Consider the following 22076-nt stretch of genomic DNA (forward strand, 5'->3'; position numbering starts at 1 on the left):
CTCGCGTGACCTAAAGTTAACGTTTTCTCGATTTCATGAAGCATATCGCGATGACACGTGATCTTCTGGTGGTCATTTGCGAAACACGTTACGACTTCACCCTTTCGTTCACGGTCATCAAGCGGCTGAACTTCAACACAAAGATAAGTATCCACATCATCGGCTGTAACCGTATACAAGGGCTGTTTTGCACCTTCAATGTACACGAACGACCCGTCTTGAAAATGACGAACCCACTCAAACCCGCAATGCGTCGTCCCGTTTCTTGAGTACCCGCTCGCTTGAATTTCGTTACCAGGAAACGGCTCGCCTAGTATCTGCAAACCCTCGATTGTAGGAAGCGGTTTATTATTAATATCCAAATCATCATCTTCTGATAAATCATCAGTTTCTTGGTGTGACAAAGATTGTTCTTGTTCGTGTTCGTTTTCGTGTTCGTCTTCAAGAATTGATGGTAAATTACGAACTGTTTCCGGTGACTCGTAAAAGCTTTGTGGGGTCCACTTAGATAGATCTTTAGTACGAGTATGCAAAACTTGAGGCTGATATTGAGAATCCCTTAGCTTTCTTTCGGTTACCGCGAGTCTTTCTTTGTTATGTTTAAACAAAATCCTAAGATTACTAACAACCGAAACCGCATCAAGCATTGCAGGACGAAGCGACTGATCCGCAAGAAACGGCACCAAAGACGACACAAACATAGACCTTTCCTCTTGAGCAAGTTCTAACGCGTACCCGAGCCTAACATTCTCTTCGATTATCTCTTGTCGATACGCTACAGCTTTCGTCTTAGCTTCGACAAGCTCTTGTTGTTCTTGATCAAACGCCTTACGTATTAACGCAATCCGAGTTTCGAGAACGCGCTTATCGGATTGAATTTGTGCTTCCTTGACTGCATATTCAGCCAGGTGTGTTCTCAGTTGCTTAATTTCTTGTTCTTGTTGTTCAATTTGTTGAATAACATCTTGTTGGTCATTTATAGTTAATGCAGATAAGGTGTTTGATAAAATGCCTCTGAGAAGAAACTGATCTTGACCCATCATTTTTCTTGATTAACTTAGCATAATTAACCTAAAAGCTTTCAACTTTATGATGATTATTACATGATAATATCAAGTAGTATTAATAAATAATAAACCAAGAAACTGAAACACTAAATATTAAATATACCTTCAATAGTAATATAAGTCTTGGAGTAAAAGAAATGATGAAGATGTGTTGAATGTTGATTATTGTTGCAGGTCTTTATTGGCTGGTTCATGTATTCAAAGATATTGTGCTGTGATTATGTTTGAACATAATATTATATGTAGGCTACTCGGGTCGGGTTATGGGTTAATTGTTTAAAAATTTTATTTAACATTTTAAAGTGAGTATAAAAAAACGAAATAAAAATTGACGGTTTGGTTTTATATTAATGGAAACTAAATTTATGGTTCGGTTTTGTTTTTGCATGTTGAAGAAACGTGGATCGACTTACTAGTATACGATCAACTTTCCTCGGGTATGAGTGTGCTATATCACCGATGGTTTTCCGGAATATGAGTTCTTCCACTTACAAAATGAGCAGCACCGTGAACTTACCCCTCAGAAAGGGACAGAGGGGTCCTCTTTGGGGTAACCCTCCGGTGTGAGAATAAGATATTGTAGGAGAAGATAATAATCTGAAAGTGAGTAAGGACTTAGAATGTATTTTCTTGCTTACCTCCCCTTGTGGAGGTGGTGTGGTATTTATAGTATTAGGGTTTCCAATTATTGGGCTCAGACCCAATTAGGGCCTTTTTGGCCTCCTCTTATTGCTTCGCGCCACGTGTCCTTAGGACACCTGGTGCTTTTTCATTGATTATTCTCTGACCAAGGTATTTCACCTGACCCATGTGCAATCACGTGGTAGCACATGGGTTTTGCTGAGTTGTCCACCCTTCATTGGCAGCTGTCAACATCAGCATATTCTTTATTCCTTAAAGGATACCTTCTGGAAGGTTGTCTGATGAGCACAATCATGGTTGTCCTTATCCTGATTTGGATAAGGACGTAGTTGATTATGTGCATGTGTGATATGCGCCTATCCTGGGGATGCGCGAGGTCTTCTCTTTATTCTCACGCGCAGATGTTTCATGCGCAGATGTGATATGCGCAAGCATATGTAATATGCGTGAGCATATGTGATATGCGCCACGCGCAGATGTGATATGCGTGAGCATATATGATGCGTGAGCATATGTGATATGCGCCACACGCAGATGCGCCACGCGCAGATGTGATATGCGTGAGCATATATGATGCGTGAGCATATGTGATACGCGTGAGCATATGTGATGCGTGAACATATGTGATATGCGTGAGCATATGTGATATGCGCCACGCGCATAGGTTTTGGCTTTGTGTCTTCATGGCATCCTGATTTCAAGCCTATTGTCTATATCTTGTGGGTTGACCCGCCCCGCTCGATGTTAAGGCGGGTGCATACCTCTTCAAGCCCCCCCAGTCTAATGTGTGTCTTGTCTCACGCGAGCGAGGTAAGATAGATATTAGACTTAATAGTTTGCTCTTTTAATAGGGTTTGTCTTTTCTTTTTCATTTCTCATATGTGCGTTGCGCGAAATTCTATCATTTTGATTGAAATGAATCGTCCATGTACGTGGTTGGTTGGTGCTGACATGCGTCAGAGATGGAGACGTTATGTGTCAGACTTTTCGTGTGCTCGAGGTGCTACAGTGGCCTTTCATGTCTCCTCATACAGTGTCAGGAACACGTGTCGCGCTCATGTTGGCCTGCACCTGCGAGTGGGGGCGCGTGAGCGTAACTCTGATCATTACCTGTTTCTTTCTCTCTCCTGGGCCTATAAAAGCAAGCCTTTTGAGTAGTTTTTTCTTCATCTTCATTGTTATTTTCAGAGCTCTTTCTCCTTCAATTTTCATTTCGATTAAGAGCCTTCATCTTTTGCTTCCAGATTTCCGTGCTTAAAGTAACCGCTGTTTGATTCACAGTTGTATGTCTGATAACCTAGACACCACAATTTCCCCCAGCAAACGCCGTGTAAAATCGTTAGTTATGTCCACTTTGAAGAAGACCGGCAAGGGTAAACGGGCTGCCTAGGCCTCGTCGGAGGAGGTGGGGAAGAACAAAACAGTGAAGAGATGGGATGAGATTCCCTGCAAATTGAAACAGTCTGACTTCGACAATCTCGTCGCCTCTCAGGGTTTTCTCCCTAAGTACAGCTGTCTGCTCCCGGCGACCGGGCAAACGGCGGCAGATCCGCCCACCGGCTATATCTCTTTATACTCTCAAATTTTCACTCACTGTAACCTTCGTCTTCCGATGACAACGTTTATGGGTGCGCTCCTTCAGTTTTATGGGATTCACATATCCCAAGTCCATCCTTGTGGACTAGTGCGCATGACTCATTTTGAGTTCATGTACAAAGCTCAGTGCGAGGAGCCCACCCCTCGGCGCTTTCAATATTTTTACAAGCCAAAAATCCAAGATTCTTGGTTCTCATTCATACCGCGCAGTCAGAAGGTTAAGTGCTGCACTGTTTCCTTCAAAAGCCTTCATGACTGGGCTGGAAATTTTTTTTATATTAAGGCTGGTGTGATTCCTATCCGCATGACCATGCGCTCGATCACTTCTGCGCCCGCGGATGAGAATGTTCTTAAGAACCCAACGGGCGCATGGGTTAACAAGTTATCTGCTGAACCATCCCCCGCCAAGAATATTTGCGAGGAGGCGCCGGTGGGGGTTGGTATGAGCAAGAGGTGGACCGACAGCGCGACTGAGCCCGTCGTCCATGTTGATGGCTTAGGTGAGTTATTAGCTCATTGCATTATTTCTGCGCGAATATAATTCGTTTTGCTGATATCATTTGTCTTGTTTTATGCAGTAAGCAAGGAATACGTCCACGCCGCCTATGACGAGCATATGGAGGGCGGCTCTGTCGCGCTGAGCGCTGGGGAAGTTGCTTTCCCCGATCGCTTCGATGATATGTTCATCCCTGTCGATTTAGAATTTTGCTTTGACAGCGATGCGCCTGGTAAGCCTTTGTACTTATGCTTATGCCTTTAGAATACCAAATTTGGTTAACATTTCTGTTGCACGTATTGTAGATGCGCTCGAGAACTATGAGTTGGAGCTTACGGAAGAGGAGGTGGAGGAGGAAGCAGCTGAGGCGCTACAACTCAAGCGCAAAGCTAAAGGCAAAACTGGCGAAGGGGCCAGTAAAAAACAGAAGAAAAATGATGCCCCTGTTGCCCAGAATCTTCCTCCTACCCAAGCGAAGGGACTTGAGAAAACCAAGGGATTTACCTCCAAGTTTTCCTCGTCTTCTTTGCCTCGAGGTGTGGGCAATCCTCCCGTCCACAGGAGGTATGGTGCTGCCACCTCATCTCTTCACCCGGCGGACAAGGGAAGCGGCGCTGCGCCTGCTGTTTCATCTTCTCCAACAGGTATACTTTGTTTATATTTTGTGGTTTTATGAGCGTGATTCCGATAGAGTTATTAATGAAGCTTTGCTCACTCAAATGTTTGTAGAGCCGGCGACTTTGGTGGCTCAACCTCAGGCGCAGCAAGGTACCGAGGCTGCGCCGAAGGTTGCTTTGAAATCCCCTGTTTTACCCTCGAAAATGGGTGAAATGGACTTCATGGCGATGCTCAATTCGCGGACGGCGGTGCGCCAAGGTATTTATTGCGCTTTGATTTTCTGATTTTTTCCTTTAGATCAAGTCATGAATCATTGCTCCTTGTTGGTTTTTTCATAGGAATTATAGCTGGCACATAAGCTGCTGGTGGCACTGCTGGCGCCGGCGCCGTTAGTTCTGCTCCTGCTCCAACAAGCACTGAATCTCCTCTCATTGGGATTACTAAGGAGCAGGAGACTATTTTATGTGCTGATCTAACGGCGTCAAGACCTCCCTCACCTCTTCCTGCGCGCAGCCCTCGTGAGACTGTTTTTGATTTTTCCAAGTCGCAGGAGAAGAGACCTGTTACAGAGGATGATGAGGAGGTCAATTCTGAAGGCTCTGATGGTGGCCGCGCAAGCCCTGTAGCGCCACGAGATTTCGTGGTGCAGCCTTCTTCTCGTGGGGCTGGTGCTGACTTTTCTGCCGGCTCTCCGCAGGTATAAGTTTGTTTTTCTCCGTTGTGCGGACTTCCAGATTAGTGTTTAGATGACTAAAACGTTGCTTTTGCGTGGTTTTGTGTTTGCAGGAAGCCGATCACATATACTGCCCGAGCTGGAATATTACTGAAGATAGCTCATTTCAATCCATGGGCGTGTGTGAAGACTTCTGGGCTTACTCTGTTCCTCCGGCTGAAAGGAGGTTTCAGGAGGACCGCGCTCGCGTGGACTTGCTCAACGACCACCTTTTTGCTGGGTCTGCGTTCTTTGCTGCCTCCCAAGAGCTTCGCAATGATTATATAAAAGTGCGTGATGCCCTTGTGGAGGCCAAGCAAGAGGATAAGATTTCTGCTTGGAATCTTTCTGATGCTCGAGAGAGAGCTGAGAAACTCCAAGCAGAACTTAGCGAGAACCGAGCAAGTGCCAACGCTGCCTTTGTGAAGCGCGGGCATAAGCTGCAGGCTGCGCGGGAGAAGCTGCAAGCGGCAGAAGCGGATGCGGCCAGGTACGCGCGTCGAGCGTGTGACTTGGAGTTGGAGGCAGAGGCGCGTGATCAAACTCTTGCGCAGGCTAACACTGACAAATCTTTATTAGAGAGTGAGGTTGCGCGCCTGAAGAAAGAGCTTGATGCTGCGCGAGCAGAAAAGAATGAAGCCTTGGCGGCAGCAGCGTCTGACAGAAAAGAGCTCGATGCTGCGCGAGCAGAAAAGAATGAAGCCTTGGCGGCAGCAGCGTCTGACAGAGAAGAGCTCGATGCTGCGCGAGCAGAAAAGAATGAAGCCTTGGCGGCAGCAGCGTCTGACAGAGAAGAGCTAAAACAAACCAAGGAAACTGTTGAGTTGTTAAACTCTCAGATTCCTGCTCTTGAGACGTTTGTTTATTCCCTCGCGCAGGATCGTCAATGGCTAGTTTCACAGGGTGTGACTCGTTGCGCTTATGCGATGAAATACTCAGACGAGTTTCAGACCCTTGTGATGGATTGCAATGCTGCGTCGCGCTTGGTGGGTCGAGCTGAAGGGTTTAAGGATGGCTATGAATATGGCATGCTGAAGAAGAATCCATCCGACTACCCTTATCAGCTCGACGTTGTCTGCGCTGACATGGCCGAGGTGGGGGAGAAGTACTTGAATACTCCAATTCCCATCCTTGAGCAGGTATTTTAACCTTAATGAGTTTACCTTGACTTATTTTCCTAATCTTTTGTACTCATACTTTTCCTTGCGACTTGCAGATAGCCGCGCTTGCTGACCAGCCCGATCTTGGCGCGCTAAAGAAATTACTTGACGAATGTGAAGGGACTGGTGGCAGCGATGATGGCGCGGGCAATGCTGCCTCTGCTAGCGGCTCTGGCGTGGCCAAAGGACCTACTCCTGACACTATCGTGATAGAAGACGACTCCATTCAAGACGAACAGCTTGATTATGGTAAGTTTGGAGATGACGAGGAGCGGGCTGCGCCAGATGCTGAGGGAGGAGGTAATGATGAGGACGATGAAGAGGCTGATGTTGATATAGAGACTTGAAAAGCCCTTCATGTTTTTTTTTGTTTGTAGTTTTTATCTCATCATTTTGTAAATTTGTAAACTTCTATGTTTTGGAATGAAATTTTGTTTTTCCCTTATTCGCATCTTGCGCATTCCCAATTCATCTCTTTATATTGCATGTTTGTGCTCGTTGAATATAAGGTATGCTTACACATTGAAACTTGGACAAGGCTGTAAGGAAATTATTTTATTTAATCCTTAACAGTTGTCACATTTCAAGTTATTTTGCAATATTCTGAATATGCTGACACGTGCCTTGGCACTTCATTATTCCTCCTTTGCGCGACGTTATCGCGCATTTATTATAGGGAATTATGAATGAGTTTTTTAGCATTTACGTGTAAGTATGTGTTACTCTGATATCCATTATAATCCCATGCGCGACCTCGACCTGAGACCTTAACAACTATGTTTTGGCATGTGCTTTGCCTTAGTTGTGCTTAGGTACTTTTATGGTCTAGCTGCGCAGCATGCAGGATGGATGTTGTGAGTGATTTGAGCTAAGGCTCATATTATTTGGCTAAGGCCCCGACGTTTTAGAGTTAAAACTCGTTAACGCGTTTGAGCTTGAAGCTCGCGCATGTATGTTTTACTTCGTTTTATTTTTAGTTTGATGTCAATACAATGTTGTCATATTGCTCAAAATTAATAAAGGGAAGTGTGAAACATGTATGCAAAAGGTAATAGAACACACATTAAGAGAAAATAGCGCGCATCATTATTCATAATGGCTTAAAGGGGCCTTGATTACAAACTTGACAACTTTTACATGAAACATTTTATAAGCTGTGCTGCGTTCCATGTGCGCGGGATCTTCTTTCCATTCAAATATTTTAAAGCGTATGCGCCTTTTCCCAATTCTTCCGAGACTTGATAAGGTCCCTCCCAGTTGGGAGACATCTTTCCCGGGGGTATTGCGCGACTAGCTTCATTGTTCCGAAGGACAAAATCATTCTTCTTGAAGTGGCATTCTTTCACGCGCTGATTGTAATATTTTTCTAGTTTTTTCTTGTATTTGGCTTCACTGATGATAGCCGCCTCTCTGCGCCCTTCAAGTAAGTTGAGATCCAACCTCCTTTCTTGCTCGTTGTCTTTTTTACTCATCATGAGCACTCTATAGGATGGGCATCCAATCTCTGCTGGAATCATAGCCTCCGTTCCATAGGTTAGGCTGCACGGGGACTCGCCATTGCTGGTTTTGCATAATGTCCTGTGTGCCCACAGGACATTAGGTAACTCCTCGACCCATGCATGGGATTCTCCCTCCAACCTTTTCTTCAGCCCATTCAGCAAGCTTTGGTTCGCGCGCTCCACTTGGCCATTCCCTTGAGGGTGGTATACTGAAGTGAAGACTTGGTTGATGCGCAATTCCTTGAGCCAACTGGATATCTTCCTGTCAGTGAATTGTTTGCCATTGTCGTTCACAATTTCCATTGGCAGGCCAAAACGGCATATGATATGGCTCCAAATAAATTGCTTCATTGCCTCGGCTGTGATTTTTGCTAGTGGCTTGGCTTCAACCCATTTTGTGAAATAGTCTACTGCCACTACCAAAAACTTTACTCGCCCCAGCGCTTGTGGTAAGGGACCCACAATATCGATTGCCCACTTGTGGAAAGGCCATGCAGAGGTCACCGGAATCAAGTTGTTCTTTGGCCGCATGGTGTTTGGCGCATAGCTCTGACACGCTTTGCATTTTTGGATCTCTTTTAACGCGTCCAAGTACATGCCTGGCCAATAGTAACCTGCGTTCATTGCCTTGGCAACCACCATGCGCGGGCCAGCATGTATTCCATAGATTCCTTCGTGTATCTCTCTGATCACATAGCTTGCTTCCTCAGCATCCAGGCATTTCATGAGCGGTCCAAGATAAGAGCGTCGATATAACGTACCATCAAGCAGTTCGTAGTTCTGCGACTTGTGTCTTATCTTCCTCGCCTGTGCACGATCGTCCGGTACCTTTCCCTCCTTCAAGAATTCCATTATTGGAGTTATCCATGATGAAGGTGTTGTATGAATTACAAGGACAGACTTCGCTCCCACCGACGGGTTGCTCATTACTTCCACCCTGACATCTTTGCCAAAGTGATCGAAGCTGGTTGATGCCATCTTGCTCAGCGCGTCGGCAGACTTATTTTCACTGCGCGGAATGTGTATGATTCTGAAAGATTCAAATTGTTCGATGAGTTTTTTCGCCTGCTCTAGATACAGAGGCATGGTGTTCTCCTTGGCATCATAAAGGCCATTGACTTGCGCTGCTACCAGGTATGAATCTACATGAGCCTCTAGCTTTTTGACTCCGAACTTGTGCGCGATGCGCAAACCAGCCAGCAGGGCTTCATACTCAGCTTCATTGTTGGTGCTCTTGAAATCCAACCTGATTGCGTAAGTATACTCATGATTTTCCGGATCCACCAGCTTGAGGCCTGCGCCGGACCCTTCGTTGTTTGAAGCTCCGTCAGTGAATAATCTCCAAACGTTTTCTTCATTATTGGCTTGCGGAGGGTCTAATTCGCGCTGAGCCTCTTCAACTTTTCCTTCAGGGATTTCTGCGATGAAATCAGCTAAGACTTGTCCCTTGATTGCTGGACGAGGCTTATAGGCGATCGTGTGCTCTCCTTATTCCAGCGCCCATTTTGTCAGCCTTCCTGAGAGCGCGGGACGCCGCAAGACTTGCTGGATGTTGTAACCAGTCAGGACTTTAATAGGATGACCATTGAAATATATGTGAAGCTTGCGCGACGCATGCGTTAGTGATAAAACTAACTTTTCTATGATGGTGTAGCGCGTCTCAGGATCTGTCAGCACCCGACTTACATAATAAATTGGTGTTTGGATTCCTTTGCGATCCACCAGTAATACTGCGCCAATGGCGCGCTCTCCTGCTGACAGGTACAACGTTAAAGTTTCACCAGGAAGTGGAGCTGTGAGCGCAGGCAGATTTATCAGACATTCTTTTATCTCATTGAAAGCTTGCTCGGCCTCAGGCGTCCACTTGAATTGGCTTTTCTTTAAGCAATTTCTCAATGTGTTAACGAATGGGGTAGATTTGCTTGCATGGTTTGCTAGGAACCTGTTAATTGATACCAATCTGCCATTCAACTTTTGAACTTCCTTCATGGTGGATGGTGAGGGCATGTCAAGGATAGTCTCCACCTTCTATGGGTTCACCTTGAAACCATCCTTTGTGACCATTACACCGAGAAATTTCCCTTCTTCTACGCCGAATGTGCATTTGCTCGGGTTGAGCTTCATGTTTACTTCCTTTAGGCGCCAAATTCTTCGATGTCTTTGAGCATTTGTTTTTCCTCCCTGCTTTTAATCACCAAATCATCCACGTAGACTTCTAAGTTTCTTCCAATTTGCTCGTTGAAAACCGCATCCATTAGTCTTTGGTAAGTGGCTCCAGCATTCTTCAAACCAAAGGGCATTTTTGTGTAACAGAAAACACCCTTGTCAGTTCTGAAGGCAGTCTTGTCCTCATCTTGTGGTGCCATTTGAATTTGGTGATAGCCCTTATAGGCATCCAGTAAACATTTGAGCTTAAATGGCGCCACAGAGTCCACCTTCGCGTCAATGTTTGGGAGGGGGTAACAATCTTTTGGACACGCTTTGTTGAGGTCCTTGAAATCAATGCACATTCTCCATGACCCATTGCTCTTCTTTACCATCACAGGATTGGCTACCCATGTTTGGTATCGTATTGGGCGGATGATATTTGCGCGCAGTAGATCTTCTACTTGCTCATTCATGGCCTTTGCCTTCTCATCCCCCATGACTCTTTTCTTTTGAGCAATTGGCTCTACAGACTTGAATGTGTAGAGAGAATGCTGCGCCAGGTCTCGCGGAACCCCAGTCATATCAGAATGTTGCCACGCGAAGACCGAGATATATACGTTGTGAGCAATCTTTTCATTCTCACCCTTGTGTCATCTGATATCGTAGCTCCAATTGTGATTGTTTGTTCTGGGAATTTTGGGTTGAGAATCCATTCCTCTGGCGCGTTGTTTGCCATTGGAAGCTTCATTCTCCCTTCTCGCGGTATACTTGTTACTGCGCACAAATGATCTCGGTATACAAATGTTACTCCTGTTGGTGTTGGGAACCCCAACGCGCCGTGCGCTGGTGACGGTATGGCGTTGAATTGGGAAATCGTTCCTCTACCCAAGATCATATTATGGCATGAAGTGGTGGGCAAGACCAAGAAGTTGACAATTTCAGCTCGCTTGTGTTTCTCATCCCCCATAGTTAGTTCGAATTGTATCTGACCTAGGGGGTGAATAATTTCGTTTGAGACACCCGAGATTGGTGCATTCACAATTTCGAGCCTTGCTTGGTCTGCTGGATCCAACTTCCTGAAACATTGCTCATACATGATGTCTGATTCACTGCCGGTGTCCACCAGGACTTTTGACACCTCATAATGAGCGATGTGTGCAGTGATGACTAGAGGACTGCTGATAGACGGGCCTCCTCTGATTCTTGGGAAGATTACTTGTTGCTCGCGCCAATCCCCTTGGACTTGCGCGCTTCTCTTCCTCGATATTTGCCCTTGCCTTCCTCCTTCAGCTACACAGATTCTTTTGAATTTTTTACTGGCTGAGGCTCCGTCTGGTTGTTCATTCTCTGGTCTTGGGTTTTTCACCAGGTGAGCCAACTTGCCTGATTTCACATCTCTTTCAATCGCATCCTTCAAATGGTGGCATGCATCGGTGTTGTGCCCTGTGGACTTGTGAAACTCACAATACTTGCCACTGTTTTGTGGTCCCTTATGGAGTAATGGCTTGGGGCTTTTAAACTGGACATTCTCTGTGCTTAACACTTGCGAAGGCGTTTTGGTGAGGGGAGTCCATATTCTTGGTAGAGGTCTGTTAGGCTCTCTGCCGCCTTCCCTCTTGTCACCTTCTCCGCGATTACGAATGTCTTTTTGGGGCTGGGGTGAACTTTGTTGCGCTTGCTTTTCTGCGGGAGAATAACTGGTTTGTTGCAACCTGGACCATACGGAGTTTTGTTTGCCCCTCCTTTCATTGTTGCGTGGTGCTTCTGTTTGATGCCCTCTATCTCTTGCTCTGTCTTGGGCAATTTGTTTTTCATTTCGCGAGAAGACTCGCGATGCTTCCATAAGCTTAGCCCAAGTGGTTGGCATGCCATCTCTGCTCACGAGAGCTCTGCGGAGTTGATCACTGCGCGCACCTTGTATAAAGGCCACGCGCAAGAGTTGTTCAGTGATACCTCCAATTGCAAGAGATTCCTGATTGAAACGAGTTATGTAGTCTTCAATGGTTTCATCATTCCTGCGCACGCAGTGCATGATGTCATCGGGGTCGCGCGTGTGTCTGCGCTGCTGTACAAAGTGAGCCTGGAACTTCTCCAATAGCTCTTCGAACCCATCGATTTGTCCTGTCGGCAAGCTTTCGAACCAGACACGCGCTGCGCCCGTGAGGCAGCGAGCAAACATGTGACACCACGTTGGCATCGTCCAGCTTTCTAGGTTTCCAGTGTTGTAAAAACCTTGTAAGAAATCATCTGGATCTGTTGTACCATCGTACTTGCCTAGACCACTTGGCATCTTGGTTTTGTGTTGAATGGGAGCCTTCGCAATGCGCTCAGTGAATTTTGAATGCTTCACCAAGATGGCTGGCCTATATGGTGTGGTTACGTCCACTTGCCCTTTTGCTTGTGGGTTGTACGGTGTATATAGATCCATATCAACTTTGGCTCCAGGCGCTATGTTCATGTGCGCGCGAAGCTGTGAACCTCCTGCATGAGTATCTCGCGTCTTCCTCATGCTTTGCACCTCTTCCTCATCACTAACATCAGCGTGTTCGGTGTGAACAGAGTGACCATCTTCCTGCGCGCGCGCCCTTTTTGTTGTTCCCTGAATGGTTTGTTTATCAAATGCGAGCCTTTGTGTTAAGTCGGCTAACTTTTTGTGTTTGACCAGCTCATTGTATTTGTCCATTAAACGCCGTTGTTCGTTTATGAGCCATTCTTTAGGGTTATTGGTTTTAACTTCCGGACCCATTGGTCCTTTTTGTTTTGCACCAGTCATATTTTGGAACGTGAGATCGTCTGGAGGAGTTTCAGTCTGGCTATGAGGTGTTGTGATGAAGGGATGGTTACTGGTGCTGCGCGCAGTATCACGCGGCACCCTCAGAAACTGATGTCCCTCATTAACATCCTCAAGCTCATTATCCTCCAGAACTTGATCGCTATTTCGAACACCGGAAACCATGGTGAAGATTTTCAGAGAGAACTGATGAGATAGTGGTTTTGTTGCCGTTGTAACAGGTGATGACGCCAATGAAGAAACGTGGATCGACTTACTAGTATACGATCAACTTTCATCGGGTATGAGTGTGCTATATCACCGATGGTTTTCCGGAATATGAGTTCTTCCACCTACAAAACGAGCAGCACCGTGAACTTACCCCTCAGAAAGGGACAGAGGGGTCCTCTTTGGGGTAACCCTCCGGTGTGAGAATAAGATATTGTAGGAGAAGATAATAATCTGAAAGTGAGTAAGGACTTAGAGTGTATTTTCTTGCTTACCTCCCCTTGTGGAGGTGGTGTGGTATTTATAGTATTAGGGTTTTCAATGATTGGGCTCAGACCCAATTAGGGCCTTTTTGGCCTCCTCCTATTGCTTCGCGCCACGTGTCTTTAGGACACATGGTGCTTTTTCATTGATTATTCTCTGACCAAGGTATTTCACCTGACCCATGTGCAATCACGTGGTAACACATGGGTTTTGCTGAGTTGTCCACCCTTCATTGGCAGCTGTCAACATCAGCATATTATTTATTCCTTAAAGGATACCTTCTGGAAGGTTGTCTGATGAGCACAATCATGGTTGTCCTTATCCTGATTTGGATAAGGACGTGGTTGATTATGTGCATGTGTGATATGCGCCTATCCTGGGGATGCGCGAGGTCTTCTCTTTATTCTCACGCGCAGATGTTTCATGCGCAGATGTGATATGCGCAAGCATATGTAATATGCGTGAGCATATGTGATATGCGCCACGCGCAGATGCGCCACGCGCAGATGTGATATGCGTGAGCATATATGATGCGTGAGCATATGTGATATGCGCCACACGCAGATGCGCCACGCGCAGATGTGATATGCGTGAGCATATATGATGCGTGAGCATATGTGATGCGTGAACATATGTGATATGCGTGAGCATATGTGATATGCGCCACGCGCATAGGTTTTGGCTTTGTGTCTTCATGACATCCTGATTTCAAGCCTCTTGTCTATATCTTGTGGGTTGACCCGCCCCGCTCGATGTTAAGGCGGGTGCATACCTCTTCACATGTTATAAAAACTGAAATACCAAACTGAACTGAGATCTAGAGGCGGGCAAATAAACCGGTTTACCGAATCGACCCAAAAATCGAACCGAAACTAAACTGGTTTGAAATTGATTATATAGAAACCGGTTTGGAACCGAGAAACCGTAGGTTAACCGATTTTTCCAAAACCGGGCAAAAATCGGTTAAAACACGAAACGAAACCGATTGTAACCTGACCTGGAAACTGGTTTTAACCCGAACCGATCATAAACCGGTTTTGACTTTTGTTGACTAAACCGAACCGATTTCAACACAAATCAGGTTTTGAATTTTAAACTGGTTTGTGCACCTCTATCCGCCACTGCTCAACCACTTTGCGTGGGTAAGGTGGTGGGAGTGTGGGACGATGAGTTGGTGATTGTACTGATGAGACTCCCAGTGGTTCGACCCGGTAACTTTTCAGTTTTATATATAACTTGTATTTTCGAATTAACAAGTGAATTAGTTCTTTTTCAACGAGCCAACCAAATATCATTTTTAAAAAAATTTCGAACCCATTAAGTATAAAAAAATTGGTTAAAAATTTGTTAGTAATGAATATTTGTTTTTATAAAATATAAAAAACTTTAAAAATAACTATAAATACTAATAACAAAAATTATAAATGCGTCATAAGACCAACCCAATTAAAATTTTAGACATAACACTTAGAAAAATTAAATAAAAACCGACGCGACTCAACCCACACTAGCCCGGAAACTTTGATGTTGTGAAAGCTCGAGTAATATACTAAAACTTTGACTCGACTTAACTCACGGGAAAAAATTCTTGATTCTGTCACTGAATGAGTCGATGGGCTTGTGAATTTTTATACAACTAATATATTAATTATTAAAAATAAAAAGGTATATATATTCGTTCAAAATTGTATCAAAGTTGGAAAAAAAATTAATGTTAATTACACACTTTTATTATGTTTAAGGAAGAAAACAAATATTTTACCGTTTAAGATACTTAAGAATGACAAAACTACCCTCTAATCTTTATAATCTACTCATTAAATACAAAACCACCTTTTCAAAAAACGTCCAAATCATTTCAAACTTCAATCGACAATTAATGTTTTTCATTCAACAGAATCTCTATTGTAGGAACATACATTAATGTAGTATCAACATTAATTAGTATATTAGGGTTTATAAGTTGCAAACAGGATGCCACACTTGTGCAAACTTGTCACATTGTCTTCTCATAAGAAAACAAAACTACCATCTCATTTAAGAATGAAGAGATCAGTGAAATCGAAGAAAGCCAAGACTTCGGTTCCAAAATCCAATTTGTTTCTTCCATTTCTCGTGGACGCACCGAAACTAGTAAGAGTTTGATGGTTTTTCTGTTTATAATAATATTAGTAAATTTATCAAGAACATTTTATGTTGTATATAGGATTCAAGAATAAGTTTTAATCAATATTGTTATAAATTTAAATCAAGTTGTATATATTAATGATAAAAATATGAATTGATGTGTACTTTTTTTTTGTTAACATATTTGAATGATATACTAATTACAGGCCGAGTGTCGTGTATGCGAAAATGTAATTTACCCAGAGGATGAGGTGAAATGCTCTATGACAAATTGTAAAGTTTCTTATCATTCAAGATGTGCAAGTGATCGTTTTGGCGTGTTACGATCATCCAAAGATATCACATGTCCTCAACATGTATGTTCGTGTTACGTTTAAAATAAATCACTTATATGTTCAATATATATATATATATATAGGAAGTGTATTAGTTATTAGTTAATTAACAACATTTGTTGATTATTCAATAGGCATGCTTTCACTGCAAAAAGAAGACATCTTTGAAGAGGTGTTCAAGATGTGATTTAGCATCACATGTTAAATGTGCACCTTATCCTATGTTGGAGAGACCAGGTGACATAATATGTTGGAGGCATTCTACTGATTCACCACCATCTAAGGTTATATCAATAATCAATTCCTTGTTCTATTCTCTTCAATTAAGTTGCCGGTCTCTATATGACATTTAGACTCGTCGTTGATGTAAATGCAACGCATCATTGTTATGTTAAAAAAACGTTACATATAATTGGTTTAGACGCACATTTATAATCAAACATGTCATTCATGTCATGATCATGTGTTTGGAGGCATCGTTAAGTTGTAATCTTAGACGTGTTATCATAATTTCTTTAAATGCAACGTCGTACTAGGATAATACTTAATATGCATCGTTTGCCTAAACGTTTTTTTAAAAGTCGTTTTAAAAATCAGATATAGCAATATATATTTATCTTAAATGAATTTTGTTAAATTTGGCTATATTTCAACCATATTTAACTTCCTACTATTTAAATGTTGTGTCGTCTAAATCTTAACCGCTGAAATAGTTATGTTAACATGCATTCAAGAAGATTAGAAGACGGTATTACTCTTACAATTTTTGTACTCACAAATGATCAAATAATAATTAAACAAGTTATAGAGTAATTTATAGTTGATGATAGTACTGATTTCTCTTGTTGATGTGCAGCATGCAGTTCCTACTAGTAGTATAAAGGTAAGACTTACAGCAATGTTTAAACTCTTCTTTCCAAATTACCATGACCCGAAAAGCTTTATTCTATGCACAATGATCAAAATCAGATCGGCTCAACCTTTTCGTGGCCTAAAGCGAATATTAAAAATAAGATCTTTTCGTAATAAAAGTAATTGTTTTCATTATAGTCCTAGTAATAGCTTACCTTATTCGGTTTAAATTAATGTTTAATACTAGCATAAACCGCAAACAAACTCGTTGCATACAAATTCTTAAGAACAACTCTCACAAGAAAAACTAAGAAAACATCACATAGATTGACTCTTTAATACTAAATGATTTTTTTTATGTTTAAAGAAACTAACTAGATTGACTTCAATCACATACGTACAGGAAGTGTTTGATCGTCTACCGGTCCCATATGTGGAAAAGGAATTCAATTTAGATCTCGTGTCGAGTAACACCATGCCTAATAACTTGGTGCAAACTTCAGATGTGCATTCTTCAGTTCCTATCAATAGCATAGAGGTGAGCATTGGAATAATATCTGAACTCTTCTTTGCAAGTCACAATATAATCTGCATATATTTTCTGTTCAATGCTTACAAAAATAAAAACGAATAAAATGAACTAAATCTTTTCGACTTTTCATCATATATAGGAAGTCTTTCGTCATCTGGAGATATTATGTGTGGAAGAGGAATTTAAGATCGATCCCAAGTGGAAACGCAAGGTAGCGAAAAAGTTGGAGCCGCCTCCTTATGTGCATATTAAGCGTAGTATCCTTCGATCACCATTTATGTTGTCTCCTACTATATATAGTTATATACAACACAAAATGAAAATTTAATTAAATTGAATGCCAATTAGGCTCATCATGTCATAATTTGCTTAACTTAAATAAGATATATACCGTGTAAAAAAGAAGGGTTATGATATGGATCATAGCACTGGATGCACAAGTTGCTCCGACATATGCTATGAAGATTGTTTATGCAGGTAACTCGTCGGCTATTAATATGTTCTACATGGCATTCGTTATCTATCAGCTCTACGTATAATATTTCTAATGTTCAATTTTTGTAGATATGTGCATATTAGTTGTACGAGTGCCTGTGCGTGTTCAGAAAACTGTACAAACAGACCTTTCGACCAAGAAGACAAAAAAGTTAAGGTTGTTAAGGTAAGTTTGAAGCTAAGAAATAAGAACTATTTAATTCTTCTACTATGTACAGTTTTTGTAGTACACTTAGTGTTCTATAACATCTTATATGATTGGCATATATGTAGACACAACATTGTGGTTGGGGTGTAGTAGCCGATGAATTCGTCGATAAAGGTGATTACATAATTGAGTATGTTGGAGAAGGTATATATATAATTCTTTGATTTGTTATTTTTTCAAAAATTAATAACTATGGAAGCTTAAAGTTTGAAGAGAATAACTGGATGGTTGTATTCGTTTTGGTAAGTTTATGTCTAACTATAAGTTAATCTTACCATTTCAGCCATTAATGATGCTTTATGTGAGAAGAGGTTTTGGGACATGAAAGGAAAACATATCACCAATTTCTATATTGTTGCTGTCCGAAAAGACCTCAACATCGATGCGCAATACAAGGGGAATGAATCACGCTTTATAAATCACAGTTGTGATCCTAACTGTATTATGGAAAAATGGTTGGTTGTGGATACTTACTCCATCATTCGCACTTAAAAGAAATATATTGTATCATCTTATGGGACAAATATGTTATTTTGTAGGGATGTCAATGGGGAGACTCATCTCGGTATCTTTGCTGCTAAAGCAATCGAAACCCAAAGAAGAGTTAACATTTGATTATGGGTAATGTTTATCATTTACGTACACCCTAACCTATACTATAAAAAGCTACACTGTATAAATAATCTTTGTGATTTTGGTATTGTAGATATGAGATGTATGGTCGTGATAAAATAAAGTGCCATTGTGGCGCTTCAAATTGTCGTGGCTATCTCGGTGCTAATCGGTCAACCACTGGTGCAGCTACTAACTGAGAAATTGTTGATAATGTTTTCACACACGACTAAGACGCGTATGCAACTACTAACTCATCAATTGTTGATAATGTCTTCACAGACAACTATATTTTTTAAGGTTACTCATGTAAATGTCTACTGGTTTTAGACCATGAAAGTCTGAATAAAACCTAAAAAGGGGTATATGTGATATCCATTACAACGTTTGTTTTGTTATTGCATAAATGACAATATGATGGTTTTACAATAATTTATACAAACTTTGCTTCATGTTTGACATCTATTTTGGTATATGTCGTGTTTAGTTGATAGATAAGTACGTAAATGTAAAATCCAGATAAAGTCTAGTTTATTAGTAACTTAAAGTAGATTGGATTTCTTTTATGCATGCAAATGTGTAATTATATTGCATCGTCACTTCTTTATGACAAGTAAATTGTAACGCCCGAAATTAATAATTATCCACCGGCGTCTCCGAGATTTTGAGTGTCTTTAGCAAGTATGGGCCCTTTAAATGTATAAGATCTTTCCTTCATAAATCGATGATAATTAAGATAATAAAAAACAAAGCAACATGCTAACGATTTGTGGGGTTAAATTACGTGTACTTGGCTAAAAATTGGTTTTATTAAATATGTATTGCTTGGGCTGAATTTATATATGGTTTAATGTGTATAGCTTGGGAGAAAAGGGCTCAAATAAGAATAAGGAGTTTTCTAGGAATAGTAAGAACCAACAAAATTTTGACATTTAGCATTACAAATTATGGTGAAAAAACAATTCTATGAAACTATGTCGGTTATTGGTAATTTTAAATCTCAATAATTGATTAACATGATCTAATGGCTATGATTTATTCCTAGTCTTCCTAGGAAACTACTTATTTTTAGGATAACCCTCCCCTAGCTTGGGATTCATATATATATTGGGTTTAATCTGTATTGTATTCCCTTGGCAAATATGTATCAGGTTTAATGTGCATTACTTGTTCTTATTTATTTGTTAACATTTTTCCTTGTTCGGAATTTGTAATTATGAAATGTAGACAATTATTTTGATACATTGTATTTGTAGGGATGTTAATGGGGAGACTCGTCTTTGCATCTTTGCTGCTATATCAACCAACCCCAAAGAAGAGTTAACATTTGATTACGGGTACATGTAATCCTTTACACCCTCTAGCTTATACTATAACAAACCATGGTATATAAATAATCGTTCTAGGTCGATCGATTGAAGTAATGAGGCAAGAAGTATAGAAGAAAACAAGAGAGAATTTAAGAGAAAAGTTTTGAATCAATTTTCTGCATGATCATTAATGAAATGAAAAGTCCTTTAAAAAGGGCATAGTACATGTGCATAAGCAAAACCTAACATACATACATAATCTGCCTACATGATGAACATAGGTTCATGAGTATAACTATCCACTACTTCCTTTAATTCTCACAAACAAACAAAAACCAAATAAAAACAATGCATAATTATAAATATGCAAACATTAAAATAAAACATGCATGTGACACTAAACGACACATATCAATAATCTTTATGATTTTGGCATTGTAGGTATGAGATGTATGGTATTGAATGAAATAAAGTGTCATTGTGGTGCCTCATAATGCCATGGATATCTCGGTGCTAAACGGTCAAACGAGTGCAACTACTAATTGAGCATTTGTTGACGATGTCTTCACACACAATTAAGTTTATTAAGGTTACTCAACTGTCTACTGTTTTTTAGACCATGAAAGTCAAACGAAGCTAGAGAAAGGCTATATGTGACATCCATTTCAGGATTTGGTTTGTTATTGTGATTTGTGAAAATAATGCTGGATCACATTGCACAAATGGCAATATGTTGGCTTTACATTGACATGTAGTAACTTTGCTTCGTATTTAAAAATGGGCATTACGTTTAAAAATAGGGAAAAAAATGTATATATTTTGTTCTGTGGCCCAAGCTTAATCAAGCCTCTAGCCCAAAATCAATACGGGCTTTACTCTTTTATTGGCTACATTTATCTTGGCTTTATTTATGTATATTTGACATCTCTTGGCTCTCAAGTCTCAATAGGACCCTTTACAAGTTGATGGTTAGCAAAAGTATGTATAAGGAATTATACATAACTTTTTTTTTTTGGCTCAGCATGTATACAGTATTAACGTCACAATTGCTATTGACCTATCTGGGATCGGTTCACTTAAGGTTCGAATCTAGGTAAGCTTGGACAAACCAGAGTCCAAACTTCACGTATCCATGTCAATTAGGCTCGTGCGCATAAACAAACCTGATTTTTATACTATTTTAACTTTATATTTACATAATAGTTAATATTATATAAAAAAACTATTAGTACATAAATAGCATATATTATGTTATGTTATATATAGAATATTGATACCGAAACATCCGATAATCTTTTAACTTAAATTGTAAGTTCCTCTCTCTCTTTAGGTTGTTTAGTTTTGTTTATCGTTGTTTTGATTTTCTCTCTTTATTCGCTAAGGTTTGATTCATCCTAAAACGAGTTCAAGTTCACGTGTTAATGAATAACCTCGTTACATCTATACATCAATCAAGTGGATAAACATATGCAAATTGATTGCAAGGGACTCCTAAAATCAAATCTTTTTTAAAAGATTATGAAACCGAATCAATAAAAAAAAGTTCTAAATTGTTTCGTTGTCATTTGACATTCTCCCATTGCTATCATATCTTACTACATTGAAATAAATATTTAACAAAATATGCACGATGAGACCACTATCAATAACCTTTTTCTTCATAATTGAATGCAAACTACTATTACATGTTATTTGATTTTCAATTGTTTATTTTGTTTTAATGGAAATATGATGCAAATTATTTGATTTTGTGTTGTTATTTTAAAACCGTTTAATAAAAATGATGTATTAGACATGTTAATTCACTCGTTAAATGGTTAATTTCAAGTTGACATATTTAATTAATCAAATCAAATGTCAACATATCTAAATTTGAATATTAAAGTCAAAGAACATTTAAATTAAATAAAGTACATATAGTTTTAATAAGGCTGTGTGTAACGGTGAAATGCCCTTTGTTGCGTCACCCAAATTGGGCGAGGAACACCGTCGTATTGTGTTTTATGCAAAGGGGTGGGCCGAGTAATGAACCTTTGTGGGGTTAGATTTATGTGTCTCTATCTCAAAAGAGGTTAAGCTTTTGCGAGCGTGACGCTCATGTCTACGTGATGGTGACGTGAACAGTGAAACCACTTTTTCAGTTTTTAATGAAACTATTACACACAACCTAAAGTCAAATTGTTTACAAGTTACAACCAAACAACTGTTTATGATATGTTTAACAAAATAATACATATAAGTTATGTTGAAGTTAATAAGCTAAACCATCAACTAATTAACTTACATGAAGACTGGATATAACAAATTTGGCCTAAAAATGATATAAAAATAAAAGATATGAGTGTGGTGGAAGAGAGAATGTGTGCAGGCACGGGTAGTACCTTTAGCTTTTAAAAGGGGACCGT

The 22076-nt window shown here is 40.7% G+C and overlaps 1 protein-coding gene and 1 pseudogene across 1 annotated transcript in view; one reads left to right on the forward strand and one right to left on the reverse strand.

The window, feature by feature from the left end:
• The window catches only part of LOC143544909 (uncharacterized), a 1439-nt gene extending 346 nt beyond the window's left edge, over positions 1-1093 (reverse strand). Inside the window, exon 1 of the mRNA XM_077036887.1 lies at positions 1-1093. This exon is cut by the window's left edge and continues 346 nt beyond it. Coding sequence (XP_076893002.1) covers positions 1-1043 — 1043 coding nt within the window. The 5' untranslated portion in view covers positions 1044-1093.
• A 14150-nt stretch (positions 1094-15243) lies between these two features.
• LOC143544892 (histone-lysine N-methyltransferase ASHR3-like) lies at positions 15244-18561 on the forward strand (annotated as a pseudogene).
• Positions 18562-22076: the final 3515 nt, after the last annotated feature.

Source organism: Bidens hawaiensis, unplaced genomic scaffold (genome assembly GCF_021521415.1).
Source record: "Bidens hawaiensis isolate Kalapana, Puna unplaced genomic scaffold, B.hawaiensis_p1.1 tig00013803_1, whole genome shotgun sequence".
NCBI lineage: Eukaryota > Viridiplantae > Streptophyta > Magnoliopsida > Asterales > Asteraceae > Bidens > Bidens hawaiensis.